The sequence below is a fragment of the Salmo salar genome, chromosome 06 (assembly GCF_965601325.2).
Source record: "Salmo salar chromosome 06, fSalSal1, whole genome shotgun sequence".
In the NCBI taxonomy this organism is placed as follows: Eukaryota; Metazoa; Chordata; class Actinopteri; order Salmoniformes; family Salmonidae; genus Salmo; species Salmo salar.
Genome location: NC_138296.1, coordinates 39,963,581 through 39,981,544, shown reverse-complemented (window position 1 = coordinate 39,981,544; position 17,964 = coordinate 39,963,581). Strand labels below are relative to the sequence as shown.

The following is a 17,964-nucleotide window of genomic DNA, read 5'->3' as shown; positions in this document are numbered from 1 at the left end:
AGGTGCAGGGCGTGCCGGGCCAGTGCCGTGCATAAATCGGAAATACCAGAACACACACACAAACAAAAGTGTCCCCAAACGACTTTGTGGTGCTGGGGAATGCCCCTCTCAGTGGTCCATTACCCCCAAATATAACATCTCCAACAGCAATTTCTACTGAGATATATGAGCGTATGACAAGGTTGCAGCTGGGATTGGTCAACTGCCCATTTTGACCTCTATTGTGAAAGTCATCAGGGAAAGATGAGGGATAATAAGGCGGTCACAGTCAGACATGGAGTTCCTGGGTGATTATAGACTCCCCTAACAGACTCTCTGTCTTACAGCACACAGGGAGAAAACCCTCTCTGGGAAGTCCTCCAGCTGGAAAGGACTCTCAACACAGATGGGAGCCTGCCATGACCCATATGGAGAGGTTATACCACAAGCCCTGTGGCTGCAAGACAAAACTGTAGCCAGCCAGGTGAGATACACAAACACACCCGATCACACACACTCGCAACCTCTCTTCTTCTCTACATCTGTCTTTCGTTAACATATGGAGACACTCACACATAGTCAGAGAGTCTTGGTCGAGAGTGAGTTTGCATCCAGTGGCTATATCAGTGTGAGAACATCAAAATGATTTGGTGGTGCTGGTGAAGAAATGAACTCATCCACCCACCATGTGTACATCATCAACCATTGTATACGCTGCTGAATCCGGCTATTGACTGGGATGGTTACAGCAGAACACAAGTTTTAGAGGGCCGGTGCCAAAAGAGGCAGGTGTCTGGTGGGCCCTAACAAGCTCTTTTCAATTACCCCTATAGAGTGACGTTACTGGCTGAAACGAACTCCACTCCAAACGAGCTACATTCACACCCCCTATCTAGACCTTGTTCATTTATTCCAGGCCAGGAGCAGAATGTCAGTGTGCTACTACCCCCCTTCACCTCAGTCCCCCGCGGAGAGAAACTGTGTCATAATGCCGGACTCCTTTTCTCATTCAAATCACGCTTATTGTCTCTGTAAGCGACCGGCTCCGCTCTGAGCACACAGAACAACCGAGGCACTATACATCGGCTGTAGAAAATGAGTCCACTGACATAGGGCTGTGGACACTGGAGAGGCAGGCTGAGAGAAAGAGAGGCCTGTAGTCCTGACAGTAGTGGTATAAAGGGTGGTAACAGGGATGTCTGCTCTCATTTCCATCATGTAAACATGATTCACAGTCTTATCTGCAAAGCTTCAAGTGTAAACACACAAACAAACAAACAAGTAGCACCCAGACACACTCCTGTCAGGATAACAAGAGGCGCATTGTCAGGAAAACAATAGTCCATCACACTCTACTGTAAACATGTTGTTATTCTACAAAGAGTGTTATCTGTTATTATCAAGTTAATAACAACAGATCATATCAAGTAGTAATGGCAAAGATGTTTTATGGTAAGTCTACTCTAGATTGGCTATTGCAGATCGATTACAATGCTGATAAAACTCTATATGAAGTGCCAGTATAAACTGACTGTCTACATATATGGCTTAACGTGCTGTCATATTAATTTGATAATTTACTGTTTCTTTGAAATGATTTTCAAATGAGAGATAAGATACCTCAATGGTACCGTTATATGTCATACTCTTGAAAGACAACAAGACTGGTCTCTCCCTAAATGTTGCTAATGACATACAAAAAAAACACTTTACCCTGTCCATTGAGGGGTGGCTTGCGGACTATTTGTCTTGAGCGGAGTGTAACCCGTTACTGCGAGCGGAAAGGGGAGGAAAGGAGGGCGGAGTGATACCAAGTTGTTTCCCAGCGCAGACTTCAAGCTGAGAAGAAAAAAATCGTTTTTCAAAAGTTGCAGGAGGAGACGCACAGCAGCAGTGTCCGAGCTGCCAACGCTGATCCGGGATAGGACCTGTACGATTTATACGCCGTTTTTACTTTTAGTTGATTAATGAACTTTTTGAAGATCCCAGACACTGCCTCTTGGAACTTTTATCTCTCGGTGAACTCAAAGGATGTATTACTGCTAAGTTAACACTTCAAAGAGAAGTTGGGACAAATTTCCACCGAGATGGGGGGGAATTATAAAGTTTGGATATTTTTAGCAATTTTATTCTTGGTCCATAATTGCGAAGGTAAGGACAATTAATTTATTTGACAGTCACATAAATTACAATCAATGTGTATGTGAGCTTTCTAAATTTGGCTAGCAGACAAGTCTGGACAAATTCTAGCTTTTTCCGTTTTTCACAAATTGTTAAGGTTACATTTTGTCACCTGTGCGCTGCGCAATTTAAATGGCATCAGATTGAAGCCAACATGCTAGCTGATCTCTAGTCTAGGCTACAAAGATTTGTTTTAAGCGTTTCATTTACAAAAACTTGGTTGGTTGTTAGTGGCGTTCAAAGTTCGATTTCTGACAGGTTAATATAACACCTACGAAGGCTCTCATAACGGGTTAATAACTAGATAACAAGCATTCGTTTTTGTATAGCCTACAGTAATAGGCTACGAAACTTTTTATTTGCATAATGTTCTTTGTAGACTGGTAGTGAACAGGGAGGATTCTATCCTGGAATATTTGCCCCCTGAAGTTATTCTATCTTCTAGCAGTGTTGAGTGACAAAGCCCAATGTATTCAATGGAATGAAGTTGGGAGGTGTTTTGTGGAGGTTGATACAAATGTTGTATCTTCTATTGTATGGGTGAGATTTTTGTTTACAGATTGCACCCGATAACAGCAAAGAATCCGCTTGTCTCTGCGGGCGGGATGGTGGGATTGGTATGCGTCTCTGTGGGTAATTTTGCGAGGCTGATCGCCACGGTGAGAACATAATGACAAGCGGTGGTGTGGAGCGCCGCTGGCAGCGCGGTGCAAGCCGCAACAACTGAACGCGGAATGGAACAGTTTAAAGAAAGTTACTTCGGGCATTCGTCCACAAGTTGTAGGCTAGAAGCACGGTTTACTCACTTAACAACGGAATTCGATATTTATGTCTTGTAGTGGATAAATATTTTCCCTATTTCATTCAAGTCTATTATCTTCGTTCGTGGGGGTATATGGTGAGACTTTTTTGTGAGTGAAGGGGGTGATGAGCCAACTTTACCCCCTCCTTATCTGAACAAAGAGCTTTTAACAATTGAACTGTGTTGCTGTGGGGGATGGGATGAGTGCTAGAATATAATAACATGATTTAAAAAAGGTCATGTATCTGTTTATGCTGTGTAACAAACTCCCACACATGGCTGACAAACCGTTTGGATGGATGTTTGATAGGGTTGTGAGTTCCAGATCTGTTTGTTCGCGACAATCTTTTGATAGGCCTACTGTTGAGAAAGTAACTCATGGGTCTATTTTGTTGACATCCAGTAAAATGGTAGTTTATGGTAGCAACATTTGATTGGTTGTATACAGGGAAGCTGAACTCTGAATTAATGAATTATCTTGCAATAACCCTGAACATTAATCAACTTGAGTCGGCTACATTACACTGTAATTAAACAAATTATGGAAACCATTCATTGGCTTATAGGCTATGCCTATAACGAAACGGGTTGGCAGATATTCTTATACTTATCCCATATAGTCAATAATTACCATATCAAACCTATTATTACTAAAACGATTTTGAATCTATGTAAAAGAAATGGAATCCTATCTCGTTTCCCTGTCTACACCGATCTCAGCATGCATCTGCATTCAGTCGCAGATAACGCTATCAGCTCTTGCCAAGAAAGTCAACATAACGTACCCATGTAAGCGGGTGTGTCCATAAAGTGTCATTTTAACGAGTGGGAAAATGGAACTGTCTAGCCAAGAGCAACATGTTTGAAATCCAGCACATGGCTTACCGGTATGTTGGAATGATTGATTCTGAATGGCAGAAAAGTGTAACTTGATTATATATATATTTTTTTGAAATGCCCACTTCTCCTCCCACAAATTATATAGGATGCTCTATAAAATGTTTGGATTAAATTCATATTTCAAACCTGCCCTGAGAAAAGGGCCTGATCACCATGGGCAGGACTCCCTTCATCTCTCCTTCCTCTCCACAGGATTCCGCTGCCTGGATAAATACAGACCTTGTGACAATGGAGGAACGTGCATAGACTCACCCTCGCAATGCATGTAAGTGCAACATCATGTTTTATGGATCACACATGTACGAATTCACTGCAGGCCTGCATTGTTCCAAATGGTGACATGATGAGGAGGAAGTCTGAAAACAGTACAGGCCCAGGCCTATGAGTAGGCTGTCAGGATTAGTTGAGGAGTTATGGTGTAGAAACGGTTCAAGTAGGCATAGTTTAGTCATTTGTATCAGTATGCAGAACTTGTGTTATTTAGCGTTGGTTAGTAAATCATTGCATTGCAAACTACTGGAGCTGCACCACGCTCACAATGGACTGGAACTCAGCCAAGTGCTGGGTGGTTATCGATACAATGGTGAACATTTTACACGTTTAATGAAATGTTTCAATCTGCAGTCAAACCACCACCTGGGGTGTAATGTGTATAATGAACAATGCATGGATACACACGAGACAGGTTGAATGGAGTGTTCCAGCCTGGACTTGTTTGGCTTGTGGCACACCGTTCACTTGCAGTTACACCTGTTGAAGATGAAGAGCTTTGTGAAACATAAATTACACTATTAAACTGGTCATAGCATGACTAAGGTGTTCTTTATACGCAATTCGATGGATTGTTTCGTAACCAGCAGAATTGATTCTGAGAGTTTCCCACGGTTTTTACATCGGTGAGGTCGTGCTTCCAGTCCTTCAGAGAGAGAGCAACATGATTGTTATCATGAGAGAGCCAGGGGCTGCTGTTTTTACTTTCCCGCCTGATTTGGACATTTTCTGTGTGAGCTCTCACCGGCGTTCACAGTGATTAGGGGTCTTTGTTTTTCCAGTAGGCGAGGGGGTACGTGGGAAACAATCGCAGTAGTTAGGATAAATACAGTGTGATGATGGCGCGGGGGGCGTTAGGGTTTTTACCATTGGGAAAACCAAAGCCTATAATACATTAGGGTTTGAAGTTGGACCAGAGCTGAGAATTGGATGGAACAATAATGCTTGGTTCCTTTGGTTTTTACTTTTGTCTGATGAGATTGGCTGACAGGCAGCTTCCCTCCACTACAGTCGTTTGTAGGACTTGGTTGGTGACAAGACCCTCACCTTCATGCTACAGTTGGGCTAAAGGCTATTTGACGTCACCAATCATCATTCCAATGCTCAGTAGAGTTTCTAGGGATGGACCACTGATTCCACTAGAGTAGTCTATACTATAGTTGCTGCTTGCTTGGAACTTTCCACACTGCCACCTCATTTCATTACTTACATCCCAGTTCTGACCTGTCTGAAAACATGGCCACTGTAAAAGATCAGTCACAGACACCGCATAAAGGTATAAAAGTGGCAGCCGGTAAACAACAAGCGACAATATAGTTCTCAAATCATTACCTAAAGCAGGGAAAGCGCTGGGTAAATGTATAATTGTGTTAATAGCTCCTCAAACTGTTCTTTGTGAGATGAGCTCTCTTCTGTTTTCAAACTGGTTAGACTTTCTGGAGCAAAAGACTTCTCAGTGTCTTCACATAACTCTGCTACCAGCTAGCCTATGCTTCTACCTTCTACTGGTCATTACTGTATTATTGTACATGGTTAAACCCTTGAACTTGGTCCTAGCGTATTCATTCATCTCCCAACTTTAATGGCGTCACGTCACTGGGTTAGTGTTTGCTTTCCAGAGATTGTGTAGTGTGTTCATGCTTTGTGTTCCTCAGCTTTTTGGTGCTGTGTGTCTATATGTATGGGGCGTGGAGGACTATCCATTCATGCGTAATCACCCCTCTGGGTCAGTGTCAACAGCGATACATAGAAGAGATTCCCAATAGGAAATTTAAATGCCGTACCACACAAAATGGTAACACGCCCACAGCGGGGCCATGACCGGGCCAGGCAGCGTAGCCTCAGCCCGGCCAACGGGGGAGCGGAGCGGAGTGGTCAAACCAGTCCTAGTCCTAGACAGAGGCGACTGGAGGACCCACCTCACCCCAGCCCCATCCCCTGGGATCCCAGTGTAACTGGAGATCCACAACAGCAGAAAAGAGCCTTTCTTCTCCCAGATACCTGACTGTAACCGGGCACCATCAGGAGAGCTGAGAGCTGGGGAGAGGGTGAGAACAGGAAAGGGCACAGGAGAGTGAGGGAGGAATGGAGAGAGAGAGAGAGAAATAGCAGATAGAGATAAAAGTGGTAGCTTTAGGAAGAAATTGTAGAGAGCTGGTGAGACACGTGAGATTTTGCCTGAAAATCACTGAGGACAAACTAGCCATTAGCTCTCTGTTTGAAATCAACCTGTGGATTTTCCTACCTGATGTTTCAGAAACTAGCCATTAGCGCTCTGTTTGAAATCAACCTGTGGATTTTCCTACCTGATGTTTCAGAAACTAGCCATTAGCGCTCTGTTTGAAATCAACCTGTGGATTTTCCTACCTGATGTTTCAGAAACTAGCCATTAGCGCTCTGTTTGAAATCAACCTGTGGATTTTCCTACCTGATGTTTCAGAGCAGAAGCTGTTGATCAGGTCCTTCTCTGAAGTTGTGCAACATGAGTATTATTTTCCTCTGTTCTCAGGTGACAATAGTATTCTATCTTTTTTTATTGTCATTGTTACTGTCCCAGATACCAATGTATCCTCTGTCTGGTTGGCAAACATAAAGACATGATACTAAACTCCAACACCCTACTCAATAAATTGGATGCAGTCTATCACAGTGCCATCCGTTTTGTCACCAAAGCCCCATATACTACCCACCACTGGGACCTGTACGCTCTCGTTGGATGGCCCTCGCTACATACTCGTTGCCAAACCCACTGGCTCCAGGTCATCTACAAGTCTCTGCTAGGTAAAGTCCCCCCTTATCTCCGCTCGCTGGTCACCATAGCAGCACCCACCTGTAGTATGCGCTCCAGCAGGTATATCTCACTGGTCACCCCCAAAGCCAATTCCTCCTTCGGCCGCCTCTCCTTCCAGTTCTCTGCTGCCAACGACTGGAACGAACTGCAAAAATCACTGAAACTGGAAACACTTATCTCCCTCACTAGCTTTAAGCACCAGCTGTCAGAGCAGCTCACAGATTACTGCACCTGTACATAGCCCATCTATAATATAGCCCAAACAACTACCTCTTCCCCTACTGTATTTATTTATTTATTTTGCTCCTTTGCACTCCATTATTTATATTTCTACTTTGCACTTTCTTCCACTACAAATCTACCATTCCAGTGTTTTACTTGCTATACTTTATTTACTTTGCCACCATGGCCTTTTTTGCCTTTACCTCCCTTATCTCACCTCATTTGCTCACATTGTATATAGACTTATTTTTGTCTACTGTATCATTGATTGTATGTTGTTTTACTCCATGTGTAACTCTGTGTTGATGTATGTGTCGAACTGCTTTGCTTTATCTTGGCCAGGTCGCAATTGTAAATGAGAACTTGTTCTCAACTTGCCTACCTGGTTAAATAAATAAAATAAATACATAAAAAAAAACTCTGCTCTAAGCATGCCAGAACCATGAAGCTTTGTTCCCTCCCTGTTAGCCCTGTTTGTCTGGCCCCCTCATGGTTCACTGCTGTGGCCCTGTCTGTCTGGCCCCCTCATGGTTCACTGCTGTGGCCCTGTCTGTCTGGCCCCCTCATGGTTCACTGCTGTGGCCCTGTTTGTCTGGCCCCCTCATGGTTCACTGCTGTGGCCCTGTCTGTCTGGCCCCCTCATGGTTCACTGCTGTGGCCCTGTCTGTCTGGCCCCCTCATGGTTCACTGCTGTGGCCCTGTCTGTCTGGCCCCCTCATGGTTCACTGCTGTGGCCCTGTCTGTCTGGCCCCCTCATGGTTCACTGCTGTGGCCCTGTCTGTCTGGCCCCCTCATGGTTCACTGCTGTGGCCCTGTCTCTCTGGCCCCCTCATGGTTCACTGCTGTGGCCCTGTCTGTCTGGCCCCCTCATGGTTCACTGCTGTGGCCCTGTCTGTCTGGCCCCCTCATGGTTCACTGCTGTGGCCCTGTCTGTCTGGCCCCCTCATGGTTCACTGCTGTGGCCCTGTCTGTCTGGCCCCCTCATGGTTCACTGCTGTGGCCCTGTCTGTCTGGCCCCCTCATGGTTCACTGCTGTGGCCCTGTCTCTCTGGCCCCCTCATGGTTCACTGCTGTGGCCCTGTCTGTCTGGCCCCCTCATGGTTCACTGCTGTGGCCCTGTCTGTCTGGACCCCTCATGGTTCACTGCTGTGGCCCTGTCTGTCTGGCCCCCTCATGGTTCACTGCTGTGGCCCTGTCTGTCTGGCCCCCTCATGGTTCACTGCTGTGGCCCTGTCTGTCTGGCCCCCTCATGGTTCACTGCTGTGGCCCTGTCTGTCTGGCCCCCTCATGGTTCACTGCTGTGGCCCTGTCTGTCTGGCCCCCTCATGGTTCACTGCTGTGGCCCTGTCTAAGGTGAACGAGCAGGGTCTCAGACGTGTAGTGGAAAGCAGATTACAGGAGTAATCCTTCTAGAACCTGTTCTACCGTCTCACTGAGCCTGCATGACGGGTCACTTCTGATAGGTGTAGGGGTTGGCTGGCCTGGCCTGGGAGGGACTACTATGCTGATGCACCTGTAACACACACCACAGCGATCCAAGTGATTTGTTCTTCTTCTCTGAATCATGATAACAGTATATTGGATCTAGTACTTTGGCTTCAGGGCATGATACTCCCTGTTGTGTCATAATATGAGTCTTAGCTATTCTTTTCTCTTCTCTTGATGCACCTGCTTACATCAACATCCTGGATGGTTGGGAAAGTACAAAACATACACAAATCATTGGACAGAACGTTGTTGTTCTCTCTGTCCCTCATTCTCTCTCTGAATCCCATAATTGAACACAAGGCCAAGGGAGCACAAAGCCCAGAGACAGACAGACAGACAGACGTGTGGTGCACTTGATGGTGAAGAGGTTGAGTATCACAGAGAGTGGCCCTCTAGGTGAGCAGTCAGTTGAAGGGCCACGGGCCCCCTCTGCTCCGCCCTGCCCTGCCCCGTATGTCTGTGTGTAGATGGAATGTGCAACGGAGGGGCCGTTGGAGTGCTGGAGATAATTAGGCAGATTGAGGGGGGGGGGGGGGGGGGGGGGTTGTAGGGGACAGCTGGTGGATGTTGTGATGGTAATCCAGTGAAGTCAGATCTTTGACAAAGGGGGAGCAAGCGGAGGGCCAGGTGCTGCCATTGAGCGGCCTGCTGGCTGCATGCTGGGAGAGACGGGCTCGTGCGTGGAGGAGTGGAGGCCTCCTCTTCTCTGAACATGCTCCCTTTCTCTCTCACTGCTATTGGGGATGAACGCTCTTTGTCTCTGTGTGTTTTTTCCCCAGCTCCTCCAACGGTTTATCTATCCTCTGTGTGTTGTGTCTCTCAAAGCCCACAGTGGTGGACCCCACCACAGATTGCACAATGGCTACAGATCCTCTGGCAGGGATGGATGGATCTGAAAGATATGTTCTTCTCTCTCTCTCTCTCTCTCTCTCTCTCTCTCTCTCTCTCTCTCTCTCTCTCTCTCTCTGTCTCTCTCTCTCTCTCTCTCTCTCTCTCTCTCTCTCTCTCTCTCTCTCTCTCTCTCTCTGTCTGTCTGTCTGTCTGTCTGTCTGTCTGTCTGTCTGTCTGTCTGTCTGTCTGTCTGTCTCTCTGTCTCTCTGTCTGTCTGTCTCTCTGTCTGTCTGTCTGTCTGTGAGGCCAGGCCGATGGAGGGATGGAAACAGTGGCTCTGTGTGTTATTAATAGCTGTGATGTGACCTCAGTAGCAGAGTGAGGTCTATAAATTCTAAGTGTTGTGTTATAATGACCTCCATGGAAGCTCCCGGCCTCTTAGGACATGATGAACGACGGACAGTTTTTCAGTTTGATAGGGAACAGCCACTCCAGCCTGTGTGTGTGTGTGTGTGTGTGTGTGTGTGTGTGTGTGTGTGTGTGTGTGTGTGTGTGTGTGTGTGTGTGTGTGTGTGTGTGTGTGTGTGTGTGGAGTCTCTGTGTAGTAGGGTCTCTGTGTAGTAGGGTCTCTGTGTAGTAAGAGCTCTGTGTCCTAGCAGCTCTGTGTAGAAGGGACTCTGTGTCCTAGGAGCTGTGTAGTAGGGTCTCTGTGTCCTAGGGTCTCTGTGTAGTAGGAGCTCTGTGTAGTAGGGTCTCTGTGTCCTAGGGTCTCTGTGTCCTAGGGTCTCTGTGTAGTAGGGTCTGTGTCCTAGGGTCTCTGTGTCCTAGGGTCTCTGTGTAGTAGGGTCTGTGTCCTAGGGTCTCTGTGTAGTAGGGTCTGTGTCCTAGGGTCTCTTTGTACTGGGATCTCTGTGTAGTAGGGTCTCTGTGTCGTACGGTCTCTGTGTCCTGGGGTCTCTGTGTAGTAGGAGCTCTGTGTAGTAGGGTCTCTGTGTCCTAGGATCTCTGTGTCCTAGGGTCTCTGTGTAGTAGGGTCTGTGTCCTAGGGTCTCTTTGTCCTGGGGTCTCTGTGTCCTAGGGTCTCTGTGTCCTAGGGTCTCTGTGTCCTAGGGTCTCTGTGTAGTAGGGTCTCTGTGTCGTACGGTCTCTGTGTCCTGGGGTCTCTGTGTAGTAGGAGCTCTGTGTAGTAGGGTCTCTGTGTCCTAGGGTCTCTGTGTCCTAGGGTCTCTGTGTCCTAGGGTCTCTGTGTCCTAGGGTCTCTGTGTAGTAGGGTCTCTGTGTAGTAGGAGCTCTGTGTAGTAGGGTCTCTGTGTCCTAGGGTCTCTGTGTCCTAGGGTCTCTTTGTCCTGGGGTCTCTGTGTAGTAGGGTCTCTGTGTAGTAGGAGCTCTGTGTAGTAGGGTCTCTGTGTCCTGGGGTCTCTGTGTAGTAGGAGCTCTGTGTAGTAGGGTCTCTGTGTAGTAGGGTCTCTGTGTAGTAGGGTCTCTGTGTAGTAGGGTCTATGTCCTAGGGTCTCTGTGTAGTAGGAGCTCTGTGTCGTAGGGTCTCTTTGTCCTGGGATCTCTGTGTAGTAGGGTCTCTGTGTCGTAGGGTCTCTGTGTCATGGGGTCTCTGTGTCCTAGGGTCTCTGTGTCCTGGAGTCTCTGTGTAGTAGGGTCTCTGTGTAGTAGGAGCTCTGTGTAGTAGGAGCTCTGTGTAGTAAGGTTTTATGTGTTAATGTTTGCTTTATTTTCAGTTGCCACGAGGAAAGAAAGACCTGAGCAGAATTCAGAATTTCCTAATGAAAAATGCATCAGGTTCTGTTGATTGTGATTATTGTCATTTGGATCCAAACCAGATAGACCAGGGATTTGATTTGGATGGGTCACTGGCGGTCACTCAATTAGCCCTGATCAGCAAACATTTTTTAGATTGTAAGTTAGTTTTGCGGCCAGCTATCTAAACTTGTAGTATTCATGGTGAATTACTGACCGGACGGCCCCAATTTATTTTGTTAGACAATCTCAGTCAGATATCATATTAAAAACTGCAAACATTTCTATCCGCCCCATGGCAAAATGAGTAGAATTGCAGGAAATGAACCCTAAAACTTCAAATTTCGCTTTGGGCCCCCAAAAGGTTGCATATGTGGGTATGGAAATGGGTATGCAGACCCCCCCCCCCCCCATGACGTTTTCAGCTTTTTGTGACCCCCACCCCCATTAAAGTTGCCCATCCCTGAGATGTAGTCCTGTACACTACCCCTGAACAGAGCCAATTCACCTTAAAAGAGAGATGGACACAGATCCCCCATCCACTGGGTACAGATGTCATTTCAACAACAATTCTGATGTACATTTGGTTGAGTTGTCAACTAACATGAATTCAACATGAAATCAACACAAAATGGCACCATGTCATTGGATTTAGGTACGTTAAAAGATCATGAATTCTCTTACGTTGATGACTTTATGCAAATCCAATCAGTTAAACATCATCACATTGATTTTGTTTTGCTGCAGTGATGTGGAAACAATATTGATTCATCAACAACAGTAAAATCCAGGTGGGCAGTCACACGGTGACAGGCAGAGCGAAGCAGGCGGACAACACAGTTAGTTAGTACTGTTGGCTTGGCCCGGAGCACCTTGGGGCTAGTAGTGTTTTCTCTGGCGTCGTCATGCTGGATTAGAGAGGAATGCCTAGTAAGATCCCTCCTTTCCTCTCCCCCTCTGCTGCTCCTCTCGGTGCATTGTCCTGCTCACCTCCAGCCCGTCCACCCTGCAGGCTTCTCAGGAATGCTTCAAACACCCTGACCACAGGCTCTCATTTAAAACGGCATGTTTGGAATGACTGGTGGGATAGATAGACAATTAGGTTCTCTCACGCCAACATGCAGCGGGAGGGAACCACAGATCTCTCGTGTCTGGTTGACAGGCAGATTGAGCCATCCCCAATCCGTCATGTCAGGAGACCGCTGACTCCATGGGGTGAATCTCAATTGTGTTTCTTGATTCCTTGCATCCTCTTCCCTCGCCTCCTCAAAATGCATCTATGAGAGAGGATCCATGGAATCGCGTAAACACAATTGAGATTCACTCCCAAGGAGTCAGTGGTCTCTTCCTGACTTGAAGGAACCTGTGGATTCAGCTTGTTGGACCTGTAGATAGGATTTGAGAAGGGGAGATGAAGCGTATTTATCTGAGACAGTGGTGGTTGGGTCTGAGCAGAGAGAGGAGGTCGCGGGTAGAAGGGGGTTTGTCCCCACTGCTCCTGGGTCATGGGGGCTGGAGGAGAACTGGGGGGCTGTGGTTCCCAGGCCCTATCAGAGGAAGTGGTGCCTTCTGACCCGCTCTCATACGCACATCCTGTCTGTGCAGCTTACAGCAGCTTACTCACTGCTCTCTGCCCTCCTCCTTGACCCCTCCATCCACACTGACCACAACACCACCAACAGCGTCCCCTACGCAATCATGTTACTGCCACAACTCATCATCAGGGATTGTGGTACAACTTGCCTGCTTGTTTTTCTCATGTGAACCCTTCATGTTTTCTGTTTGGAATTTCTACTAAGAACAAACACTGACTCACACGCACACAGCACTCAGACACAGAGACACAGACACACAGACACAGATACACAGACACAGAGACACAGACACAGACACACAGACACAGAGACACAGACACAGAGACACAGATACAGAGACACAGATACAGAGACACAGATACAGAGACACAGATACAGAGACACAGATACAGAGACACAGATACAGAGACACAGATACAGAGACACAGATACAGAGACACAGATACAGAGACACAGATACAGAGACACAGACACAGAGACACACAGCACTCAGACACAGGGACACAGACACAGAGACACAGACACAGAGCACTCAGACACAGAGACACAGACACAGAGACACAGATACAGATACACAGACACAGAGACACAGAGACACAGAGACACAGACACACAGACACAGACACAGAGACACAGAGACACAGATACAGAGACACAGACACCAAGACACAGACACAGAGACACACAGCACTCAGACACAGAGACACAGACACCAAGACACAGACACAGAGATACAGACACAGAGACACACAGCACTCAGACACAGAGACACACAGACACAGAGACACAGAGACACACAGACACAGACACTCAACTGAGCTAGATAATCATTGTCAGACTGTCCATTATTGTGTTGCCCAAAGAGGAAGAAAATATGCGATGAAGTCCTATATTATTACTATATTATGCTTCAGTCCCTATATGTCTAAATCTCGTGCTTAGATAGGGATAGTCCTTCCTCTGATGTCTCATCCCCTGCTTGTTTCTCTTTCCGCTGGGAGACTACGGCTTCTAAAGAGACATGTCATTGGAATAACTGAGGTTGAGCCCAACAGATTGAGATTCCTCCCCATGTTCCCTTCCCTCTCCTCTCAGACCCAGACTAGCTGAGGAGAGGAAGGAATGGGTCCTTCCCACAGACGACCAGAGGAAAGGCAAGCACACTTTTCCACAACACAGAAATGTGTTAATGTAGCCGCCGAGCAGCAGGGTGCATTAAAGCTGCAATATCAAACTTGTTGGGCGAGCTGACCAAATTCACATAGAAATCTGAGTTAAAGATCTGTCATTCTCATTGAAAGTAAGTCAAAGAAGCAGTAGATCTGTTCTATGTGTCCTCTTTCTATGCTTCCCACTCTTAAATTTAGTTTTACTTTTGATTTTGCACACCAGCTTCAAACAGCTGAAAACACAATATTTTTGGTTATATAAAATATATTAGACAGTGGTTTAGATGGTACAATGATTCTCTACACTATATTTGCTTGTTTTTTCACATAAACTGACATTTTGGAAACTATTCTAATTTTAGCAACCAGGAAATGGTGGAGCGATTTCTGCATAGTCCATCTTTAAAGTAGAAAGAAACCAGGCACGGTTACAGAAAGGCACAAGTCAAATCCCACGTTGTCGAGTGCTTGTTTTGGTGTTTATGAGATGTTAGAGGAGATAGAAGTGAGGACCTCACCCTTCATCTTAAAGTTCTCCAGCGGTTTGTTGGTGAGAGTGCTTGAGATAATGGACATTCTTTGGCCCTTTTCCTAGCATTCTCCCCCAGGTTTCTTATCACTGTGGAAGATAGTCCCTGTCTTGTAAACATACCTCCAATGACTCTGATTATCACACAGCCTTTCTCCTGTAAAACGGTCCGCTCTGCGCTGGTCTGTTTGGTTTGGACTACACATTCTAATCCATCAGCCTGTCTTCATAAAAGCTTTTGTTTGAATATATTGGAATCCATTCATTGCTCTCTCCCAAAGTCATTGTGAAATAAATGTTCACTGAGCAGTAGGATAGCCAACTATGATAAATGAACTTGGTCTTTGGATTGGAACAAATGCTGTCTCATCATCATTAGTCACATTTAGGCCTGGCTATACATTATTCCTGAATGAACTTGGAACCATCACAGTGAGAAACAGGCCAGATATTGAAAGGGAAGTTCTGTCATTTCATGACGGGGAATCATTTGTTGAGAAACTCTGTGAGGAAGTAGATTTTTGAAGTTGCCTTTTGTGCTGGAAAAATTGCCTTTTATTTTCTCAGGCTTTGCAGCAGTCTGGTTCAGTTTAGGTGGTGGGGTGGGGTTCTGTGGTGGAGCAAATTGAAGAATGCTTTGGAAGACCTCGACCCTGGGATGCATGCGATGTGGTTATGGACGTCTGCTTTGCTATTCAAACTATTTCAGGGAGTTCTTTTATCCCAAAGAAAAGATGTTGGCATTTGAGGTATTTCTTAACTTTAGTGTTGCATTGTCTCCTAAAGAATCAGTGTCTTCGTTTCAGTTTAATGTGAGGTAAATGTGTGTGTTTACTGCATTACTGAGCCCTTATTTACACAATTGCAGACATGTGTCACGCCAAGGTACAGAAATGCACCATGTCCATGCAGTCTTCTGATCAGAGAAAACTAGGACTTACAAAGAGCATTGAGACGAGCAAAGCCACAGGAGTTTGAAATTCACTGATGGGCGTATGTGTTCTTGTCCCCTCGAGGGTTAAGAGGGTTTAGTGACAGCTTTTTACTCCTCAGATTCATATTTGCTTTTCTCTAAGAGGAGGTTAATTGTCTTAATGTTCACATGGTTAATATTCATGCCATGGGGGTGCTCCTCAAACCTCCCTCTGCTCATTTCAATACCTCCATTGTCTGTCGCCAAGCACCATTGTTCAATAAAACGTTGGACTTTAAACTGGGAAACTCTCGTACACACATCCATTTATAGTTGATCATGGTCATTCTGTTTGATCTTGTCACTAACTGAACTCTAAGTTACCTGTATATACTGTATGCTCTCCAGAACTTTACAAACTGTCTCCACGGAACCCTGTGTCTCTCCCAAACACCCCCCTCACCTCTCACCCTCTCCCCAACCATGGGTTACTGTTGCCAGGCTACAGCTGAGATCTGTTGGTCCGTGTAAGCTCAGGCCTGAAAGACTGTCTGTTTGGGTCACTGCCCCTCCTCCCTCCACTCCGCTCCAACCCCTCCTCACACAATGCAGTTCTGACTACTTTAGGTCTTTTATTTGGCCCACAAAACTCTCTCCTTCCCCCAACCTGTTGGCTCCTCTCTGAGAAAGAGGAGAGCAGGGAGAGAGAGAGAGAGGAGAGCAGGGAGAGAGAGAGAGCAGGGAGAGAGAGAGAGAGGAGAGCAAGGAGAGAGAGAGGAGAGCAGGGAGAGAGAGAGGAGAGCAGGGAGAGAGAGAGGAGAGCAGGGAGAGAGAGAGAGGAGTAGGGAGAGAGAGAGGAGAGCAGGGAGAGAGAGAGAGAGGAGAGTAGGGAGAGAGAGAGGAGAGCAGGGAGAGAGAGAGAGAGAGGGGGAGTAGGGAGAGAGAGAGGAGAGCAGGGAGAGAGAGAGAGAGAGGAGAGCAGGGAGAGAGAGAGAGAGAGGAGAGCAGGGAGAGAGAGAGGAGAGCAGGGAGAGAGAGAGGAGAGCAGGGAGAGAGAGAGGGGAGTAGGGAGAGAGAGAGGAGAGCAGGGAGAGAGAGAGAGAGGGGAGTAGGGAGAGAGAGAGGAGAGCAGGGAGAGAGAGAGAGAGAGGAGAGCAGGGAGAGAGAGAGAGAGAGGAGAGCAGGGAGAGAGAGAGAGAGAGGAGAGCAGGGAGAGAGAGAGAGAGAGGAGAGCAGGGAGAGAGAGAGGAGAGCAGGGAGAGAGAGAGGAGAGTAGGGAGAGAGGAGAGCAGGGAGAGAGAGAGAGGAGAGCAGGGAGAGAGAGAGAGAGAGAGAGAGAGGAGAGCAGGGAGAGAGAGAGAGAGAGGAGAGCAGGGAGAGAGAGAGGAGAGCAGAGAGAGAGAGAGGAGAGCAGGGAGAGAGAGAGAGAGGAGAGCAGGGAGAGAGAGAGGAGAGTAGGGAGAGAGAGAGGAGAGCAGGGAGAGAGAGGGGAGAGCAGGGAGAGAGAGAGGAGAGCAGGGAGAGAGAGAGAGAGAGAGGAGAGCAGGGAGAGAGAGAGGGGAGTAGGGAGAGAGAGAGAGCAGGGAGAGAGAGAGGAGAGCAGAGAGAGAGAGAGGAGAGCAGGGAGAGAGAGAGAGAGGAGAGCAGGGAGAGAGAGAGGAGAGCAGGGAGAGAGAGAGAGAGGAGAGCAGGGAGAGAGAGAGAGAGAGAGCAGGGAGAGAGAGAGAGAGGAGAGCAAGGAGAGAGAGAGGAGAGCGGGGAGAGAGAGAGGAGAGCGGGGAGAGAGAGAGGAGAGCGGGGAGAGAGAGAGGAGAGCGGGGAGAGAGAGAGGAGAGCGGGGAGAGAGAGAGGAGAGCAGGGAGAGAGAGAGGAGAGCAGGGAGAGAGAGAGAGGAGAGCAGGGAGAGAGAGAGGAGAGCAGGGAGAGAGAGAGAGAGGAGAGTAGGGAGAGAGAGAGAGAGAGAGGAGAGCAGGGAGAGAGAGAGAGAGAGGAGAGCAGGGAGAGAGAGAGGAGAGCAGGGAGAGAGAGAGAGAGAGGAGAGCAGGGAGAGAGAGAGGGGAGTAGGGAGAGAGAGAGGAGAGCAGGGAGAGAGAGAGAGAGAGAGGAGAGCAGGGAGAGAGAGAGGGGAGTAGGGAGAGAGAGAGGAGAGCAGGGAGAGAGAGAGAGAGAGGAGAGCAGGGAGAGAGAGAGGAGAGCAGAGAGAGAGAGAGGAGAGCAGGGAGAGAGAGAGAGAGGAGAGCAGGGAGAGAGAGAGGAGAGCAGGGAGAGAGAGAGGAGAGTAGGGAGAGAGAGAGGAGAGCAGGGAGAGAGAGAGGAGAGCAGGGAGAGAGAGAGAGAGAGAGAGAGAGAGAGAGGGGAGTAGGGAGAGAGAGAGAGGAGAGCAGGGAGAGAGAGAGAGAGAGGAGAGCAGGGAGAGAGAGAGGAGAGCAGGGAGAGAGAGAGAGGAGAGCAGGGAGAGAGAGAGAGAGCGAGAGAGAGAGAGAGAGAGAGAGAGAGAGGAGAGCAGAGAGAGAGAGAGAGAGAGAGAGGAGGAGAGCAGGGA

At 47.5% G+C, this 17,964-nt stretch overlaps 1 protein-coding gene across 1 annotated transcript in view; it reads left to right on the top strand.

Moving 5' to 3' along the window:
• Positions 1–1,825: 1,825 nt before the first annotated feature.
• The window catches only part of LOC106607201 (uncharacterized), a 52,344-nt gene continuing 36,205 nt past the window's right edge, over positions 1,826–17,964 (top strand). Inside the window, exons 1-2 of the mRNA XM_045720475.2 lie at positions 1,826–2,130; positions 4,055–4,127. Coding sequence (XP_045576431.2) covers positions 2,067–2,130; positions 4,055–4,127 — 137 coding nt within the window. The 5' untranslated portion in view covers positions 1,826–2,066. The remainder of the gene's footprint in view (positions 2,131–4,054; positions 4,128–17,964) is intronic.